Here is a 21,906-nt window from a genome sequence, read left to right on the forward strand (position 1 = left end):
GGGGAGATGGAGGAAGGAAGGGAGGGAGGGAGGGAGGGAGGGAGGGCTGGAGGGAGAGAGAGGGGGAGGGGAAGAGACAGAGGGAGAGAGGGGGAGGGAGGGAGAAAGAGAGAGAGAGAGAGAGAGAAGGAGAGAGTGGGAGGGAGGGAGGGAGCGAGCGAGGGAGAGAGAGAGAGGGAAAGCTGTGAAGGCTGAGGAGTTCTAGAGGTTCTTTCTCTAATCTCAGGCTTATACAAGTCATCAACTTTACAGGATGGAGCAACAGAAAAGTGCTCTGGATTGTGTTTTGAGAGATAGTTTTTTCTCTCATGCTTCCTGTGAGCAATTTCATGTCTCAAACTTTTGCAGAGATGAGCCCTTGAATCTCTTTTTTATTACTTGTCTGACAGCACATCTGTAGTGTACAAAAAAATAACCCCCACCAAAACATAAAGCTATTAAACACATAACATACTATGTAGTGAGTTTCCTCACTCATGGAAATTACATTCAGATTTATGAGTTTCTCTTAATGTAATTTACAAGACTTTGATCAAGTTGTTTTTACATCCCATCAAAATGTTACTTTGATAGAAAATTCAAATTTGGTCAGTTTGAGGAATGATAAGCATTTCCCAAAGTTAAAGCTTTTAGACCAAGCAAGATGGCTGCCTCCCAAACATGTTATCTAGGCTTGCATTCCAAATGGCACCCTATTCCTTATTGTGCACCACTATGGGCCCTGGTCAAAAGTAGTGCACTATATCGGGAATATGGTGCCATTTGGGACTCAAGCTTAGACACAGGATAAGATGGATGTTTCCGATTAATCTTTGGGAGGGAGGGGAGTAGAGAACACCTCTCATTTTAGAGAGTGGTAGTCAACAGTCTTTTCCGACAGGGAAAAAAATACATGTTATTTTCATCAGACTGACAGTAACCTCGAATATACACAGTTTATTTGTCACTTTAACCAGATTAAAACCCCAGGTCAACATAATTTAAAAGGTTAGTTTAAATCATGTTGAAATTACATTTGCTGACATCAACATCAAAATTAGATGTGGATTTGCCCGGAAAGTATGCTTGGTGTTGGCAGAACTTGGCATAGCTGGGATGTTGAACCACATCACACACACACACCACCTTGTGTGTGTGTGTGTGTGTGTGTGTGTGTGTGTGTGTGTGTGTGTGTGTGTGTGTGTGTGTGTGTGTGTGTGTGTGTGACCAGTACGACCATACATAATCTGGGCCGACAGTCAAAGGCACTTGCTTGTCCATCCTTGGGGGAACTGTTGATCTACTGTTAGGGGAAGTATGTCTTGAGTGACTTCCTGTTATTCTGGCCCCTATTGTCCTCACTCAGTTGTAACAGACTGAGGCCACCTTTTCACACATACAGATACATAGTGTCACATGTTTTACATATGCTTGCATTGGGTAGCTTGACTATATAAATGATCCTGTTCTCTCTGTACAGGACACTCTCACTCCATCTCACCTGCGTGGGTGGGGCGACCAGCCTCCTTATTACGATACGTTTTTAATAAAAGTAATACCTTGATTGATTATTGATTTTAACTCTCCTCGTTATTAGTTAAAGGTAGAATTTGTTCACAAATGTATAGGTGTATTTTACTCCAATAATGGTTGAATTGAAGAAGCGTAGGCTAAATTGCCAATCAATCATTGTTTTTACGACCCGTGGACACCCAGTGAAAAATGCGCTCTTGCAAAAGCTGCATAGTGCAGATCCCAGCCTATGGAGTAAAAGTTTGAGGGAGTTCCTCTCAGGTAATAAATAAATAAATAAAGATAGCTTTTTTGTTAACTAACACTAGCACTTGTAATGTAATGTAAATGTTGTAAACTCCTCTTTGGTACTGTGCTCCATACATACGCACTTTTGATAGACTTCCACATCTGCATATGATTGAGATATCAAAGTATCAACCATAGAGATCCTATTATATTAGGCATTCTAATTCCTAATTCTATGGTGTCACCAACAAAAACATAAATAATAGGCCTAAATGCAGCATATGCATTCCTTTTTCATGTCATGCAAATAGCACTTTTCAGTAGTGCTCAGAAAATGCCAATCCAAGACAGCAGCATTTCTTTTTCAACCATTTTTTGAAGCAATGAGCCCAATCATTCTTCCATGACAAAAACATAAGCTAATAATCCTTAGTTTTGGGGTTATTTTCAGGTATTAACAATTAGAATAATCTACATTTCCATATTTCCAAGTCATATTCTTGATGATGAAGGGGCATTTAATTAATTGGAATGACTGGAAATCTGACAGACTGGTTTTAAATGTAAATATACAGCCTACTCGTTTTATTATCTGTATTGAAGTAGAAAGTAATGGGTTAGAAGCCTACATGACCTATTAATGCAATCGATATGCAACTTTGCAGGGTAGTCAGGAATCAATATACACAGTCAGTTAGGAAAGCTAAGGCTAGCTTTTTGAAACAGAAATTTGCATCCTGTGGCACTAATTCCAAAATGTTTTGGGACACTGTAAAGTCCATGGAGAACAAGAGCACCTCTTCCCAGCTGCCAACTGCACTGAGGCTAGGAAACACTGTCACCACTGATAAATCTACGATAATCGAGAATTTCAAGAAGCATTTTTCTACGGCTGGCCATGCTTTCCACCTGGTTACCCTTACCCCGGCCAACAGCTCTGCACCACCCGCAGCAACTTGCCCTCCCTGCTTCTCCTTCACCCAAATCCAGATAGCTGATGTTCTGAAAGAGCTGCAAAATCAGGATCCCTACAAATCAGCTGGGCTAGACAATCTGGACCCTCTCTTTCTAAAATTATCCACTGAAATTGTTCCAATCCTCATTACTAGCCTGTTCAACCTCTCTTTCGTATCATCTGAGATCCCTAAAGATTGGAAAGCTGCCGTGGTCATCCCCAAACTGTTACAGACCACGCTCAAGGTCCTAAACAATATCATAACCGCCAAGTCATCGACTTGGCCAAGGCTTTCGACTCTGTCAATCACCACATTCATATCGGCAGACTCAATAGCCTTGATTTCTCAAATGACTGCCTCGCCTGGTTCACCAACTACTTCTCAGATATAGTTCAGTGTGTCAAATCGGAGTGCCTGTTGTCCGGCCTTCTGGCAGTCTCTATGGGGGTGCCACAGGATTCAATTCTCGGGCCGACTCTTTTCTCTGTATATATATCAATGATGTCGCTCTTACTGCTGGTAATTCTCTGATCCACCTCTACGCAGACGACACCATTCTGTATACATCTGGCCCTTTCTTGGACACTGTTAACAAACCTCCAAACGAGCTTCAATGCCATACAACACTCCTTCTGTGGCTTCAAACGGCTCTTAAATGCAAGAAAAACTAAGTACACGCTCTTCAACCGATTGCTGCCCACACTTGCCCGCCCGCCTAGCATCACTGCTCTGGACTGTTCTGACTTAGAATATGTGGACAACTACAAATACCTAGGTGTCTGGTTAGACTGTAAACTCTCCTTCCAGACTCACATTAAGCATCTCCAATCCAAAATTAAATCTAGTATCGGCTTCCTATTTCGCAACAAAGCCTCCTTCACTCATGCTGCCAAACATAACTTGTTAAAAGTGACTATCCTACCGATCCTTGACTTAGGCGATGTCATTTACAAAATAGCCTCCAACACTCCACTCAGCAAATTGGATGTAGTCTATCACAGTGCCATCCGTTTTATCACCAAAGCCCCATATACTACCCACCACTGCGACCTGTATGCTCTCGTTGGCTGGCCCTCGCTTCATATTCGTCGCCAAACCCACTGGCTCCAGGTCATCTATAAAACTGCTAGGTAAAGCCCCGCCTTATCTCAGCTCACTGGTAACCATAGCAACACCCACCCATAGCACGTGCTCCAGCAGGTATATTTCACTGGTCATCCCCAAAGCCAACAATTCCTTTGGCCGCCTTTCCTTCCAGTTCTCTGCTGCCAATAGCTGGAACAAATTGCAAAAATTACTGAAGCCGGAGACTCGTATCACCCTCACTAACTTTAAGCACCAGCTGACAGAGCAGCTTACTGCACTGTACCTGTACACAGCCCATCTGTAAATAGCACACCCAACTACCTCATCCTCATACTGTTCTTTTTTTGTTGTTGCTCTTTTGCACCCCAGTATCTCTATTTGCACATCATCATCTGCACATCTATCACTCCAGTGTTAATGCTAAATTGTAATTATTTCACCACTATGGTCTACTATGGCAGACTCCCTCTGCCTACCCAAGGACGTCAGAGGACAAAAATCAGTTAACTACCTAACTGAGGAACTCAATTTAACCTTGCGCAATACCCTAGATGCAGTTGCACCCCTAAAAACAAAAAACATTTGTCATAAGAAACTAGCTCCCTGGTATACAGAAAATATCCAAGCTCTGAAGCAAGCTTCCAGAAAATTGGAACGGAAATGGTGCCACACCAAACTGGAAGTCCTCCGACTAGCTTGGAAAGACAGTATCGAAGAGCCCTCACTGCTGCTCGATCATCCTATTTTTCCAACTTATTGCAGGAAATAAGAACAATCCAACACTTCTTTTTGATACTGTCACAAAGCTAACTAAAAAGCAGCATTCCCCAAGAGAAGATGGCTTTCACTTCAGCAGTAATAAATTCATGAACTTCTTTGAGGAAAAGATCATGATTATTAGAAAGCAAATTACGGACTCCTCTTTAAATCTGCGTATTCCTTCAAAGCTCAGTTGTCCTGAGTCTGCAGAACTCTGCCAGGACCTAGGATCAAGAGAGACGCTCAAGTGTTTTAGTACTATATCTCTTGACACAATGATGAAAATAATCATGGCCTCAACCTTCAAGCTGCATACTGGACCCTATTCCAACTAAACTACTGAAAGAGCTGCTTCCTGTGCTTGGCCCAGCTATGTTGAACATAATAAACGGCTCTCTATCCACCGGATGTGTACCAAACTCACTAAAAGTGGAAGTAATAAAGCCTCTCTTGAAAAAGCCAAACCTTGACCCAGAAAATATAAAAAACCATCGGCCTATATCAAATCTTCCATCCCTCTCAAAAATGTTGGAAAAAGCTGTTGCACAGCAACTCACTGCCTTCCTGAAGACAAACAATGTATATGAAATGCCTCAGTCTGGTTTTAGACCCCATCGTAGCCTTATAATGGCGTCAGACCGAGGCTCTGCATCTGTCCTCGTGCTCCTAGACCTTAGTGCTGCTTTTGATACCATCAATCAGCACATTCTTTTGGAGAGATTAGAAACCCAAATTGGTCTACATGGACAAGTTCTGTCCTGGTTTAGATCTTATCTGTCGGAAAGATATCAGTTGGTCTCTCTGAATGGTTTGTCCTCTGACAAATCAACTATACATTTCGGTGTTCCTCAAGGTCCCGTTTTAGGACCATTATTGTTTTCACTATATATTTTACCTCTTGGGGATGTCAATCGAAAACACAATGTTAACTTTCACTGCTATGCGGATGACACACAGCTGTACATTTCAATGAAACATGGTGAAGCCCCATAATTGCCCTCGCTAGAAGCCTGTCTTTCAGTGGATGGCGGCAAACTTTCTACTTTTAAACTCGGACAAAACCGAGATGCTTGTTCTAGGTCCCAAGAAACAAAGAGATCTTCTGTTGAATCTGACAATTAATCTTGATGGTTGTACAGTCGTCTCAAATAAAACTGTGAAGGACCTCGGTGTTACTCTGGAACCTGATCTCTCTTTTGACGAATATATCAAGACTGTTTCAAGGACAGCTTTTTTCCGTCAACGTAACATTGCAAAAATCTGAAAATATCTGTCCAAAAATGATGCAGAAAAATTAATCCATGCTTTTGTTACTTCTAGGTTAGCAATGCTTTACTTTCCAGCTACCCGGATAAATCACTAAATAAACTTCAGTCAGTGCTAAATAAGGCTGCTAAAATCCCGACTAGAACCAAAAAAATGTATCATATTACTCCAGTGCTAGCCTCCCTACACTGGCTTCCTGTTAAGGCAAGGGCTGATTTCAAGGTTTTACTGCTAACCTACAAAGCATTACATGGGCTTGCTCCTACCTATCTTTCCGATTTGGTCCTGCCGTACATACCTACACGTGCGCTACGGTCACAAGACACAGGCCTCCTAATTGTCCCTAGAATTTCTAAGCAAACAGCTGGAGGCAGGGCTTTCTCCGATAGAGCTCAATTTTTATGGAATGGTCTGCCTACCCATGTGAGGGACACAGACTCGGTCTCAACCTTAAAGTCTTTACTGAAGACTCATCTCTTCAGTGGGTCAAATGATTGAGTGTAGTCTGGCCCAGGAGTGTGAAGGTGAACGGAAAGGCTCGGGAGCAACGAACCGCCCTTGCGGTCTCTTCCTGGCCGGTTCCCCTCTCTCCACTGGGATTCTCTGCCACTAACCCTATTACAGGGACTGAGTCACTGGCTTACTGGTGCTCTTTCATGCTGTCCCCAGGAGGGGTGCGTCACTTGAGTGGGTTGAGTCACTGACGTGATCTTCCTGTCTGGGTTGGAGTCCCCCATTGGTTTGTGCCATGGCGAAGATCTTTGTGGGCTATACTCGGCCTTGTCTCAGGATGGTAAATTGGTGGTTGAAGATATCCCTCTAGCGGTGTGGGGGCTGTGCTTTGGCAAAGTGGGTGGGGTTATATCCTTCCTATTTGGCCCTGTACGAGGGTATCATCGGATGGGGCCACAGTGTCTCCTGACCCCTCCTGTCTCAGCCTCCAGTATTTATGCTGCAGTAGTTTATGTGTCGGGGGGCTAGGGTCAGTCTGTTATATCTGGAGTACTTCTCCTGTCTTATCCGGTGTCCTGTGTGAATTTAAGTATGCTCTCTCTAATTATCTCTTTCTTTCTCTCTCTCAGAGGACCTGAGCCCTAGGACCATGCCTCAGGACTACCTGGACTGATGACTCCTTGCTGTCCCCAGTCCACCTGGCCGTGCTGCTGCTCCAATTTCAACTGTTCTGCCTGCGGCTATGGAACCCTGACCTGTTTACCGGACGTGCTACCTGTCCCAGACCTGCTGTTTTCAACTCTCTAGAGACAGCAGGAGTTGTAGAGATACTCTTAATGATCGGCTATGAAAAGCCAACTGACATTTACTCCTGAGCTGCTGACTTGCTGCACCCTCGACAACTACTGTGATTATTATTATTTGACCGTGCTGGTCATCTATGAACATTTGAACATCTTGGCCATGTTCTGTTATAATCTACACCCGGCACAGCCAGAAGAGGACTGGCCACCCCTCATAGCCTGGTTCCTCTCTAGGTTTCTTCCTAGGTTTTGGCCTTTCTAGGGAGTTTTTCCTAGCCACCGTGCTTCTACACCTGCATTGCTTGCTGTTTGGGGTTTTAGGCTGGGTTTCTGTACAGCACTTTGAGATATCAGCTGATGTAAGAAGGGCTATATAAATAAATTTTATATGATATTTATTGCCTTACCTCCCTAACCTTACTACATTTGCACACACTGTACATATATTTTTCTATTGTGTTATTGACTGTACGTTTGTTTACTCCATGTTTAAATCTGTGTTGTTGTTTTTGTCGCACTGCTTTGCTTTATCTTGGCCAGGTCGCAGTTATAAATGAGAACTTGTTCTCAACTGGCCTACCTGGTTAAATAAAGGTGAAATAAAACATTCAAAATGTAAATGCAACATCCATTTAAGGCCAGCTATGTAAACTCTGACATAGATTTATCTTGCAATGGATGTTGACAGTTGGTAATATTGTATTTTCTAATCCTTCTTAAGGGGAAAGTAAAAAGTAACAAAGTAATCTGATTACGCTACTGAGTTTGGGTAATCCAAAAGATATGCTACTGGTTACAATTTAGGACAGGTACCTAGTAACTGCCCAAAGCATCACTGGGTGCACACTGCCTGCCTTCCAGGACACCTACATCACCCGATGTCACAGGAAGGCCAGAAAGATCATCAAGGACATAAACCACCCGAGCCGCGGCCTGTTCACCCCGCTGCCATTCAGAAGGCAAGGTCAGAACAGGTGCAAAAATAGCAGCCTCTATCTCAAGGCCATCAGACTTTTAAATAGCCATCACTAAGTGGCTACCTCCCGGTTACTCAACCCTGCACCTTAGAGGCTGCTGCCCTGTATACATAGACATGGAATCACTTGTCACTTTAATAATGGAACACTAGTCACTTTAATAATGTTTACATACTGCTTTACTCATTTCATATGTATATACTCTATTCTATTCTACTGTATTTTTGTCAATGCCACTCTGACATTGCTCATCCTAATATTTATATAATTCTTAATTCAATTTCTTTACTTTTAGATGTGTGTATTGTTGTGAATTGTTACATACTACTGCACTGTTGGAGCTAGGAACACATGCATCTGCTACACCCGCAGTAACATCTGCTAAATATGTGTATGTGACCAATCAAATTTGATATGATTTGATTATAACAGATTACATTTACTCACTCACTCACTCACTCACCCCTCACAGCTAATAAAGCTATGACAGATAATTAAATTACTCACCCAGGTTCAGGTGCAGCTTGTTTGAGTCCAACAGCACACAGCAGGAAGTGTTTAGAGCAAGTTCACATAGAACAAGTAATCGATGTGAAAGAGCAGAATTAAAAGAACAGTTTAGGAGTGACATCTACTCAGGCACCTATTGGCCGCCTAGCTGGTTTTTCCAGTGACAATTTTAAAAACAGTAATGTGATGACTAACGCCGTAGAGTGTGCAAAGCTGTCAAAGTCAAAGGGTGGCAACTGAAGAATCTCAAATATAAAATATTTTGATTTGTTTAACACTTTTTTGGTTACTACATGATTCCACACATGTTATTTCATAGTTTTGACGTCTTCCCTATTATTCTACAATGTAGAAAATAGTAAAATAACGAAAAAGCTTTGAATGAGTAGGTGTGTCCAAACTTTTGACGGGTAATGTACATGTCAGTACATTCACACAACAAGGAGGTCACATGGGGGAGAGGTGTCAGTTGAGCCGCGTGGTGTTGCTTTATTTCATTTTTTTCCAACCAAGTTTGCGGTTCACAACGGATCGGCTACCATACAAAAAGGAACGAAGAAGTGCAGCAAGTTAAGACGTATCATACATTAACTTCTTAATAACAGGCATTTAGGAAACAACAGAAATGTCTAACTTAATTGTCCCCAGAGGCAAAAACAAAAGGTATGTAGTGTAATGTCTGTGGGAGTTTAGCATGCTAGTATTAGATTACGTTAGTATAAAGTCATGTAGTTTGTCCACTGATAAACTACAAATATGAGTCTTAATCAGGATGTGAAACCATGAGACTGTACATAATGAGTAACTGATAGTATCTATGCCTGTCCCAAATATCCCCCTATTCTCCATAGGCCTCTGGTCAAAAGTAGTTTACTATATAGGAAATTCCACCATATGTGGCAGCCTTTCTTCAATTATGTACAGACGCTACAATTCCCCTCTACTCCGCAGTAAACTGCCTGTGTTCGTTTGGAATTGATTTACCGTTGTAATTGTTTTGTTTGAGTCTGACTTACTAAGGTGGTGCTCTGTAGCGTGACTGCAAGTCGCTTTGGATAAAAGCGTCTGCTAAACGTCTTATATTATTATTCTCCATTTTGAAGACCAACTGTGTTTTTTTTTGGTGGGTTGTTGCGTGTACAGTATGTTATTGCTGACATTGTTATTTATACTTTGTTTCACATAGGTTCCTACCTCCCTAAAAAAAACATGTTCCCATATTATATGGGACGTATAATTTAACATGCACCAACTCGGTGGTCTTGTGATTAGAGTGTCTGCCCTGAGATTGGAATGTTGGGTGTTTGATCCCCGGGTGAATCATACCAAAGAGTACAGTGAAATGCCTTTCTTGTGAACTCTTTTTTTTTATTCTGACATTTGTTGTTCGTGTAATTGGTTTGTAATGTTGCAAAGTACATCTTGTAAATGTTGTAAAGCAAGTCTTGTTAACATCAACCCCCACTCCATGGCAGCGCAGTAAAAGTACTGTGCTGAGTTGGCATTCTCTTCTCCTTCTATGAAAAGGAGTGAACCCTCTGCTCTCCTGGATTGCTTCACTTTATGTCCTATATAGTGCACTGCTTTTGTTAGGGATATAATCAAAGTAGTGCACTATATAGAGGATGGAGTGCCATTTGGGACAAAAACCTAATGGGTAAGAATGTTTGTTCTCTGTATGTGGTCTGAGATGGAGAAAACACATGGTAGTACAGCCCAAGGGCCAAACCATGGGGCCCAACACAGCTGTAGCCCAGCTTAACAGGGGAAGTCTACAACAACACTAAGGCCCTTGGCAACAGCAATGGACCAATCCGTTCAGGTTACCGCCTTTATTTCACCCATAGGGATTCCACCATCAGCTTCCTTGGTCTGACTTCTGAAATCCTTTATCCCCAATAGTCAGAGTTTTAGAAATGGGGCTCTGCCAAACACATTTAATCAATTATAATCTAGTTCTAGTGTAAGACTAAAACTAGGTGTCAGTTAAACTAGCCTACTTGAATGTCTCTACTTTTTCAAACCTAAAACTGTCCCAAATGGTACCCTATTTCTTGTGTAGTGTACACTCCTTGACCAGGACCTAGGGGCCTATACGTTGCGATGCTGCTGATCCAAGCCACTGGATTCAGACCCAGACACAAAGCACCCTATTGAGTTTTTTGGGGGTGAAAATACAAAAAGTCCTTTGTCATAGAGAACAAAGACAACAATGCCGCAATATCATTATACCAAATCCTTCAAAATTCGCTCTGTTTTCTTCCACACAAAAACAAACCATGGCAGATCTTCCAAACACAAACGGATGGGTTATGTTTGCAGCCTGCTGTAGACAACAACACACCCAATATTCAGATCAGATGGATGTCATGCTTGTAGCCTAGAGACTCGTAATATAGACGTTCTTATGATCGGTGTCACCACCCCATTTAGAAAACATGTAACAGCCATGTGAGTTGAACTAGTCTCACAAAACAAAATTTACTTTGAGTGCTGACAGACTTTGTTTATTTTATTTTTTAATTGAACCTTTAACTAAGTCAGTTAAGAACAAATTCTTATTTACAATGACGGCCTACCGGGGAAAAGTGGGTTAACTGCCTTGTTCAGGGGCAGAACTACTGCTTTTAACCTTGTCAGTTTGGGGATTCAGTCCAGCAACCTTTCGGTTACTGGCCCAACACTCTAACCACTAGGCTACCTGCTGCCCCAGACTAGGGGTTTGATGATGTGTGTAACCAATAGCAGATCACAGAAGAGGTATTTGATGATGTGTGTAACCAATAGGATTACACTGATCTCTCAAACAGCAATGGTTGTTCCATCATCTTCACACCACTCCTGGTTTAGACAGATACACAAGCAGCAGTATGGTTTGTACACAAACAACAGTATGGTTTGTACACAGGCAGCAAGGTTTAGAGACGCAGTGTGAAACAACCCTGTTTTGTATCACCTTTCTGAGGCAGTTGGCAGATATGGCATTTCATGTTTAATAATTTGTCCTTATATAAAAAAAAACCCTGCATCTGCTTGGAATCTTAAGGTCTGGGGAAGCACCTGGGGCCGGGATGTTAAGGGGGAACATCTGGCTGAACCATGGGTTTTAAAGGGGAGGACAGGTGGTGCTCAGCTTTGACTGTCAATTAAAGTTGTGACCATATGAAGAGCTGGGAGCTGAGAGAGATAACTCCTAATTAACAATACACCTCCGAGGCATGACAATTAGCCTCTTTCTAACAAACAGAAATCAGGACAGAGAGGTGGAAGACGGACACATTGGGGAGCACCAGGACGTACAGTGCCTTTGAAAAGTATTAAGACCCCTCGACTTTTTCCACATTTTGTTACGTTACAGCATTATTCTAAAATATATTACATAAATACAAATCCTCAGCAATCTACTCACAATACCCAATAATGACAAAACAAAAACAGGTTTTTAGAATTTTTTTCTAGATAATTAAAAATAAAAAACAGAAACACTTTATTTACATAAGTATTCAGACCCTTTCCTATGAGACATGAAATTTAGCTCAGGTGCATCCTGATTCCATTGATTACCCTTGAGATGTTTCTACAACTTGATTGGAGTCCACCTGTGGTAAATTAAATTGATTGGACATGATTTGGATAAGGTCCCACAGTTGACAGTGCATGTCAGAGCAAAAACCAAGCCATGAGGTCGAAGTAATTGTCCGTAGAGCTCCGAGACCAGATTGTGTCAAGGCACAGATCTGGGGAAGGGTACCAAAAACATTTCTGCAGCATTGAAGGTCTCCAAGAACACAGTGGTCTCCATCATTCTTAAATGGAAGAAGTTTGGAACGACCAAGACTCTTGCTAGAGCTGGCCGCCCGGCCAAACTGAGTAATCGGGGGAGAAGGGGCTTGGTCAGAAATGTTTTGGTACCCTTCCCCATGTCTGTGCTTAGACACAATCCGGTCTCGGAGCTCTACGGACAATTCCTTCAGCTTCATGGCTTGGTTTTTGATCTGAAAGCACTGTCAACTTTGGGACCTTATATAGACAGGAGTGTGCCTTTCCAAATCATGTCCAATCAATTGAATTTACCACAGGTGGACTCCAATCAAGCTGTAGAAAAATTTCAAGGATGATCAATGGAAACAGGATGCACCTGAGCTCAACATTCGAGTCTCACAGCAAAGAGTCTAAATACTTATGAAAGCTATTTTGTTTTTTAAATTTTTAATAAATGTATTAAAATGGCTAAACCTGTTTTCACTATGTTATTGTGTGTAGATTGCTGACAAACTTTTTTAAAAAATTAAAAAATTGAGAAAAAGGCAAAAACATAAAATGTGGAAACAATCAAGGGGTCTGAATACTTTGCCATTGGCACCACCCTCTGTAGGGTCTTCCGGTCACGGGTGGTGCAGTTTCCATACCAGACAGTGATACAACTAGTCAGGATGCTCTCAATAGTGCAGCTGTAAAAGTTCCTGAGGATCTGAGTGGCCATGCCAAATTATTTCAGACTCCTGAGAGAGAAAAAGCGTTGCCATGCGTTCTTCATGACTGTTCTGGTGTGAGAGGACCATGTTAAGTCCTCAGTGATGTGGACACCGAGGAACTTAGCTATTGACCCCCCCCCCCCCCCCCCTCCACACACACACACACACACTGCCAGTTCTCTTACCTCCTCCCTGTATGCTGTCTCATCGCCGTTGGTGATCAGGCCATAGAGATCTTATGTTTATAAATGTATGTTCACACATGACAAAGTAAATGGAATGATTCATGCTGACAGGAAAGGCATAATTTATTTAAGATTAGTGAAGGCCTACAGTATTTCTATGCACAGTATTTCCTTTGAAGTGATGTGTTTATTGACCTTACATTGTACTGTACAGTATGTCATGTGTGAATTCTATGTACAGTATTAGAAGCAAACAAAGGCCATGTAACTATTGCCCTCAGGTGAAGGTGATCAGAAAGTGTTCAGTATCAATCTGTCCTACACCCATTTTTTGTATCTTTTTTTTTAAACGAGTGTGAAATAAAGACATTCCCACAAACTGAGGAATGCTGCTATAGTTGATTGTGCAATGTTTCCACTCAACGATCTTCATCAGGCAGAATGTGTGCTATTAAATGGAGTCGGTCTATAATAGGAAGTATAAATGTGTTTAATTTTATCTGACAGACAGGGTCCGGGTCTGTGTGACCTTTTCAACATGACTTTAAATAAGAATAAAAAAGTTCAAGAAGAAGCTTTATGTAAGCTTTGGCCTATTCACAAGACCACACACGATGAAATAATGACACGAGAATGGCTACGCCTGACAGTGGGTGCTTCCCAAATGGCAACCTAGTGCACCCTAGTGCCCATAGGGTTCTGGTCAAGAGTAAGGTATTATAAAGGGAATAGGATGCCATTTGGGATGCACACATCAGCCTGATACTAGTCAAGGACAGAACATCTGTCCACCTAAACGAGAGAAAAAAAACATCAGTCTCATCTCATTCCTCGCAGCAATCTATGAAATGTGATGTGAGGGCATCAAAAGGATACAACATCTGGTGGTATCTACATAATGCATCCACACAGCCTGAAACAGAGCAGCTGTATGACGCCTTTTAAACACGTCCTCTCCTTAATCAGCTGCCCGTCTTCTAGTGTGATCAAATGGGCACCGCATTTGTTTATTTGGAGACAGAAGTTTTGTAGTATTCAGTCTTAATTGGAGAGACGTGGTTCACTTTCACATTTCGCTACACTCGCGTTAACATCTGCTAACCATGTGTATGTGACAAATAAAAATTTGATTTGATTTGACTTTGATTGCATTGGTAAAAACACTTCCAAGAAACAGTGGTTAGTGCCAAGGAAAACTCAACAGCAGTTTATAACCGCTTATTAAAATATTAAATACAATTAATGCATGTGTCATGCCATGACGTCTGGGAAAGAGGACAATGATACGTTAATATGTATTTTTTATGACGTCAGTCTGCTGTAAAAAGCTGTGTACTGGTATTTAAAGTGTGCCACGCAGGACGCTGTGCTTCAAATGTGTGTTTGGCAAAGAGCCAAGACTGTAAATGAAAACAGAGGGTGAACCAAAAGCCCGGAGAGAATTCCTCTTGAGAGAAACTGTGGAGGGAAAATAGTGTCTGTGACCGCTCTGAGTGGTTAGAATGGAGACAACTATGGCATTGCTGTCTGGAGGGAGACTCTGATGTGTCCCAAATGGCACCATATTCCCTACTAATATAGGATCTTAATTTGAGCCAGTTTGCTATAGCAGGAAAATAATCCTGCAGCAACAGGAAATGTGATTATATGGATTAGAACTATTGGACATCTTTGTAGCAGTTGACACATTTTTCATAAAAGGAAAATCAAGTCTGATTCTGAAAGCGCTTGAAAAAGCAAAACAAGCCCCCAAAAGATGGTGACAGTCAAGAGGGAACCACATGTCTTGAGCAAAGGGAGATGAGCAGGTCATCCGGAAGCCAGCAGCACAGTTCCCTTTCACCGGCGCCTTGCCGTCCCCGACGTCTGGCTACAACTTCTCTGTAGCCGTTGACTCTCTCTGGTCTTGCAGAACAAGATGAAGATTGTTTTTTGATAATGAGGACGGTGATAGCCCGCTCAGAACTTTGGAGGAAACCTCTTTAGGGATGCAATCGCCACTGTCAGCTTGGCATGCATTGAACTACTCCTCATTGTGTCAGGAGGCCGTAGGAATAACAGAAATAGGCTGGTGTATTCAAATCAAAATACACTAGCTAGCTAGCTTGGTAGCATAGATAGCTAGCTATCATAAGTAAGTTGATTTGCCATGAATTCACGGTCCGGAAACAAATAGATGTAATCCATACACATTTGCCTATTCAAAACAAAAAATAAAGTTCAAAGATTCAAAGAACAAATACCTAACCACATTTACAAAATGTACAGGAGCTCTCTGCCGAGGCGACCTTACAAAATATATATTCCTATATAGGGAATATGGTGCCATTTGGGACGCAGGCTCTGGTTACTAGGGAAATATACCACCTCACAAGCTGTCTGTAACCACTTCAGATAACCACATCCAGGAACCACAGCTATGAGGTCTGACTGTTCACAGGATGGGTTTCTCTCTTTTTCCGTCTCCTTTGCAGCAGGGTTGGTGCCCAGACCAGACCGTGCAGTTACAGTACAATAAAATGATGTGCTGAAACGCTCTGAAAGGCTCTGTGGTTAAAGCATGGCGTCTCCACAGTTTAGGATGCTGAGCTGCATAGACCACATGAGTTGGCTCTTATGACTACAGTGCTGACTAGATGACAATGTGACTTATGACTACAGTACTTTTTTCAGCATAACAACTGTACTGAGTTTTGCTCAGCCTACAGTAGTCTCGGGAACATAGTTCTTTTATCAAAGGAATAAATTATAGTATCTTGGAAAAAGTTTTTAGGCCGGTACCTAAATGTGTAATTATAGCTTTGTGTCTAACTGTATGGCAACTACTGTAAATCTAACTCTTTATGCTCATCAGACAGCTTGTCTTTTTCTCTGGTTACATTTGACGTTTCATTCATTTAGCAGACGCTCTTATCCGGTGGATACATTTTTCATACTGGTCCCCCATGGGAAACAAATTCACAACCCTGGCGTTCCGTGCTCTACCAACTGAGCCGCACGAGTGATCGACAGTTGGTGAGGGTTATTGTACCGAGTTTCTCCAACATCAGCAACATTCTGAATTGTTTATACCACCAGTTACATAGGGCCTACTGTAATTACACTGTACTCTTCCTTAATATGAAATGACACCTGGCCTCCACTTCCATCTCTCTGAGCACACACTGGTCCAACCAAGGTCATTCCGTAGCCAGTCACATCACAGACGGAGAGCAATATCCCTGGGGCCAATCTTCCTGCCATCCAGGACCTCTATACCAGGCGGTGTCAGAGGGAGGCCCAAAAAAAATGTAAATGACTGCAGTCACTCAAGTCATAGACTGTTCTCTACCGGTACCCCCTGTGTATAGCCTTGTTATTGTTGCTTTTAATTGTATTTTTTACATTAGTTTATTTAGTAAATATTTGTTTATCTCTATTTCTTGAACTGCATTACTGATTATGAGCTTGTAAGTAAGCATTTCACAGTAAGGTCTACATCGGTTGTATTCGGCGCGTGTTACAAATAAAATGTGATTTGATATACAATATATTGGCAATGACATTGTACTTGCTTATTACTTCTAATGGAGATTGAATGAAAAGGTAACCCTTCTAACGGACACACTATCATTAGTATACATAAAGGACCTCAGTCATTACTCCAAATAGAATGGGAAAGACAATTAATAATTCAGATGCAATTTCAAATTAATTTCTAGAACACATAACCATAACATAACCACCCTGGGTTTTAATCCCAGTAAGACAAAGAGGTCTATAATAGCAGCATTTAGAGTGAATCCGAAATATTCCCTATATAGTGCACTACTTTTGACCAGAGCATCGGCCATGGTCAAAAGTAGTGCACTATATAGTGTATAGTGTGCCATTTCGGATGACAGCATAATGTCTGATGTTCTGTTCTATTGTGTGTACTGAATGTAGAGAGCAGCATTATACCCTACTACGTTAGAGATAATACAGTCAACAGATGTTGGTCTGTTCTCACTGTCATTACTGTACCATTGAGCAGTTAAGAGTAAATTGTCAGAGATATTACAGAGATATTAAGCCATGCAGCATTACAGCTGGCCTCTATACTAGTAAAGATGTCTGAAAGCCTACATTTTTTTTTTTTTTTTTGCCTCTAGCCCAAGAACACGGTTCTTGAAAAGATAGCACTGAGGCAGTAGAAATGTCCATACAGTTTGCACTGCTGATACTAACTAGATAATTCTACTTCTGGTGACTACTCAACATAACTACATTTGGGGTGGGAGCACTACCCTCACAGAAATGTATAGGCTATATTGCCTTTAGGAAATAAATACATTGTTGCAACAATTTCAATTTCACCTAATCAGTACGGGGCGGCAGGGTAGCCTAGTGGTTAGAGCGTTGGGCTAGTAACTGGAAGGTTGCAAGTTCAAATCCCCGAGCTGACAAGGTACAAATCTGTCGTTCTGCCCCTGAACAGGCAGTTAACCCACTGTTCCTAGGCCGTGATTGAAAAAAAGAATTTGTTCTTAACTGACTTGCCTTGTTAAATAAAGATCGTTTTTTTAATAGACTTTCTATCAGATGAAAAAAAAGTTTCAATATTGAAGTTTACAGAGGTATTGGTTTGAAATACTGTAGCTTACAACGAATAGGAGAGTTGCCCAATACCCTTGCAGTACATTGAGTAGCCTAAACTATAGATTAAACATTATTTGTCCTGTGATAATCTGACTAATTATTTCAAATCAAAGAACCACAAAATGCATATTTGATCATGCAAAACGCTACAATGGCTGGATAGGCTACTTACTTTCATTTCCAAGACAGCTCTGATCGGAATTGTAGGGAGACACGTTTTCCAGAGCATCCACACAGCACAGCGATAAGGTTATCCAAGCAAGGAGCTGCTGAGCGAAACCACCCCGATATTCATCGAATACAGTTGCCTAGTTTAAAAGACCGAGCAGTGAACGTCGAAATGTTCACACCCTTAAGCTACTAAAAAGGTATATCTGCGAGTGTATGGCTGGAAGCGGCAAGTCCGTTATTATTCAGTGATACCTCCCCGACGCATGGAGAGCTAGTGGACCGCTATTCTCCTACTGGTGGCGATCAAGCGGTCTTGCGGCCATGTGGATTGGCGAGGCACAACAGTGCAACGCAACGCCCCTTTTCATCCTGACTAGGTATAGCGGTTTGGACAGAGGTGTAATAATGGGGTTGACTGCATAGGATGTGTTGGCCTAGGCAACTTTTTAATTTCCAGTAATGATATGTCTTTGAAAAACAACTCAAATCATAGAAAAGGTTTCTCCAATTCTAGTTATGCCCCTGGGCAAAATCGGTTTAAATCATGTTTCTAGGTCATTTCAACAACAATGCGATGACGTTAAATCAACGTGGAAAACTGATTGGATTTGCAAAAAGTCATTAAAGTAAGGGCATTCGTCTCCTTTTCACGCATCTTTTTTTCCAATGACATGGCGATTTTTTAGTTGATTTCATATTATTGGAGAACTAATCCAAAAGTAAATCAAAACTAGAGGTTGAAACGACCTCTGTGCCCCGTGGAATGTGACGAATGGGTGGACTGGCAGCCATATGGTGTACCCAACTGTAACGAGTGCGCTGAGAGTCGGGAAGCAAGTTCAGGGAGTGAGTGTTTTAATAAATAAAATGAACACGAACCACAAACAAAGCACCGACATGAAAACAGAGTCAATAACACCTGAAGAAAAAACCAAGGGGAGTGACGGATATGGGGAAGATAATCAAGGAGGTGATGGAGTCCAGGTGAGTGTCATGAGTCGCAGGTGCGCGAGACGATGGTGACAGGTGTGCGGAATAATCAGCAATTCAATTAAATAATTGAAACGAAGTGGATAGCAGAAAACATGTCTACCATTTACCCTCACTTCTTAGACAGACCAGAGCCTTATATATGCAGTTTTAGAACCTGTTCTTTGTTTTATTATTTTGATAGCACACAGGGCTGCGGGCCAGAAGGTTCTAGGTTCGCAGACCACCGTTCTCCTTTATAGTAAAAGCATTGCATGAATCTATCATTGTATTTGCAGGTCCAAGAAAAACATACGTTCTACAAACAATTCAATCAATTTACATAATTAGCACACTTGCCCTAAACACTTGCCCTAAACATAACCCCTAATCCCTAGCTATGGTTAGCCACCTAGCTAGAATTTGTAACATATAATATGTTTGGCAAATTCGTAACATACTGTACGTTTTGCAAATTTGTAACACGTACGTTTTTCAAATTCGTAACATTTAATACAAATTGTAATTTGTAACATATCATATGAAATGGATGATGGACATCCACCAATTAATACATACCATACGAAGTTGAGTGTCTCGGATTTACGTTAAGAATAATACAAAATGCTCTGAAAACAGGTTGCTGATCATGGTACTTTCAAAGTTACGACTACCTTTCCACCCCAGACAGAATAGGCCTACTGACACAGAAAAATGTAAGCATTTACTGCTGGCTATTCTTCTTTCATGGCTTGGTCACAGGTGTTTCCTTAAAAGCTGTCTTGGTTTAAACATCTTGTATTGTACAGAAAGTAAATAGCTTAATCAATTGATAGTGACAGAATTAGATTGCTTTCCAATCAAAGTACATGTTTTTTTGTCTCCTCGGCTACAGAAGATTGTAGCTCAGCCTCTGAATGTCAAAGAAATAAAACAAGGATATTCCATATACATCAGAGTCACGTCATTCCAGGGCGTTTTACAGGTGGTTTCTAGTAGAAAGCATCTCGGACCAAAGCGCTGTTATAGATCACTTTATATAACAGGATCCGCTTTATTTTCTTCAAAATCTTCAACTAAACGAAGGGTAGGCCTGTGCCTTTTTCCATTTTCTTTAATAAAAGAACCTATGGCATAGACCTATGGCATACCCTGTCAAACCCCTTCAGTTCGAGTTTTGGTTTGAACTTAACAGCGCTTCACTGACATGGAGGTAGGCGATTTAAAGAGTGCATGGTGGGTGAAGGAATTGATCGACAAAAGGAGTGCATGGTGGGTGAAGGAATTGATCGACCAAAGGAGTGCATGGTGGGTGAAGGAATTGATCGACAAAGGAGTGCATGGTGGGTGAAGGAATTGATCGACCAAAGGAGTGCATGGTGGGTGAAGGAATTGATCGACAAAGGAGTGCATGGTGGGTGAAGGAATTGATCGACAAAAGCCATACAGTAGCTGCCTATAGCCCAATTTTGTCTGTCAAACAGGTAGGCCTAAGACTTTTCTGTCATTTCTACAGTAAAACACTGTAGAATGCACTGTATAATACCATACATGTGTTTTACAGCATTCATGCTGTGAATTGCACTGCATTGTGGGTAAAAAGCTGAAAAATACTGTAATTGTAATTCAGAAGCCTCCTGTAAAAATGACTAACATACTGTATTTATTTACAGTGATAGCTTATGCCTACTGTAGATTCAAATTATTTGTTTCAGGCGGCAAACTTATGCTGTCAGGTGAGACACATGAAGCTCAGTCTATTTTAGTAAATATCTTCTTGAAGCGGCTGTGAAGAGGAAGAATAATTTAAGCAGCTGCTGGGTAGGTACCTTGCTTTGTTAAAATAAGCATATTTATTGCTAGCCAACGTTGAATTGCTGCATGTTTCCTTAGCTAACCTAGCTAGATAGTTGGCTAACGTTTGTTAGCTCAAGTTGACAAAAGCCATTTCGGTCTGCTCTAAATTGCTCGTAGATATCTAGCTGTGCGACATAGAAAACATCACTGAAAGAATATTGTGATTATATTCTGTATCTCAGCCTCTGACTGCTATAAAGAATACTCTTAGTGCAGACTCGTGACCGCTATGTTTCCACCATTACTACAGAGAAAATGGCTTGTTTTCTAGCAGTTCAAAGGATTACGGGCTAGTCAAGGTACATGAGGTAATATGTAACTGTCACACCCTGATCTGTTTCACCTGTCTTTGTGATTGTCTCCACCACCCTCCAGGTGTCGCCCATCTCCCCCCATTATCCCCTGTGTATTTATACCTGTGTTCTCTGTTTGTCTGTTGCCAGTTCGTTTTGTTTCATCAAGCCTACCAGTGGTTTCCCCTCTGCTCCTGTCTCTCGATTGTTCCTGTTTCCTAATTTTCCCACTGTTGACCATTTTGCCTGCCCTGACCCTGAGCCTGCCGTCCAGTACCTTTGCCCCACCTATCTGGATTACCGACCTCTTCCTGCGCTTGACCTGTTTTTTGCCTGCCCCTGTATGATTAATAAACTGTTGTTAATTCGACATTGTCTGCATCTGGGTCTTACCTGAAACATGATATTAACTGTAGATAGGTATGTAAAGAGTGTGAATACATATGAATGTACTGTATGTGTGTGTGGTGTCAATATGCATGTGTGTGTTTTGTGTGAGTGTGTGCGTGTGTGTTGGAGTGTCAGTGTAGTATGTCATGAGTGTGTGGTCCAATGAGTGTACATTGAGCCTTTAGAAGCTGTTAAGGAGCCTTTGGTTCCAGACTTGGCACTCCGGTACCGCTTTCCTTGCGGTAGTAGAGAGAACAGTCTATGACTTGGGTGGCTGCAGTCTTTGACAATTTTTAGAGCCTTCCTTTGACACCGTCTGGTATAGAGGTATATTGGCAGGAAGCTCGGCCCCAGTGACGTAATGGGTTGTATGCCCTAGGCTCTGTAGAGCTATGG

General features: G+C 41.6%; 1 protein-coding gene across 3 annotated transcripts in view; it reads right to left on the reverse strand.

Moving 5' to 3' along the window:
• LOC110496379 (CMP-N-acetylneuraminate-beta-galactosamide-alpha-2,3-sialyltransferase 1) overlaps positions 1-21,059 on the reverse strand; it is a 67,462-nt gene extending 46,403 nt beyond the window's left edge. The window contains exon 1 of one of the 3 annotated variants that reach the window (XM_090208795.1): positions 18,003-21,059. In XM_090208795.1, coding sequence (XP_090064921.1) covers positions 18,003-18,059 — 57 coding nt within the window. In that variant the 5' untranslated portion in view covers positions 18,060-21,059. The remainder of the gene's footprint in view (positions 1-18,002) is intronic. The other 2 variants (XM_021572246.3, XM_021572247.3) reach the window with 2 other exon arrangements.
• Positions 21,060-21,906: the final 847 nt, after the last annotated feature.

Source organism: Oncorhynchus mykiss, chromosome 18 (assembly GCF_057628025.1).
Source record: "Oncorhynchus mykiss isolate SJ-2025 chromosome 18, ASM5762802v1, whole genome shotgun sequence".
Classification (NCBI taxonomy): domain Eukaryota; kingdom Metazoa; phylum Chordata; class Actinopteri; order Salmoniformes; family Salmonidae; genus Oncorhynchus; species Oncorhynchus mykiss.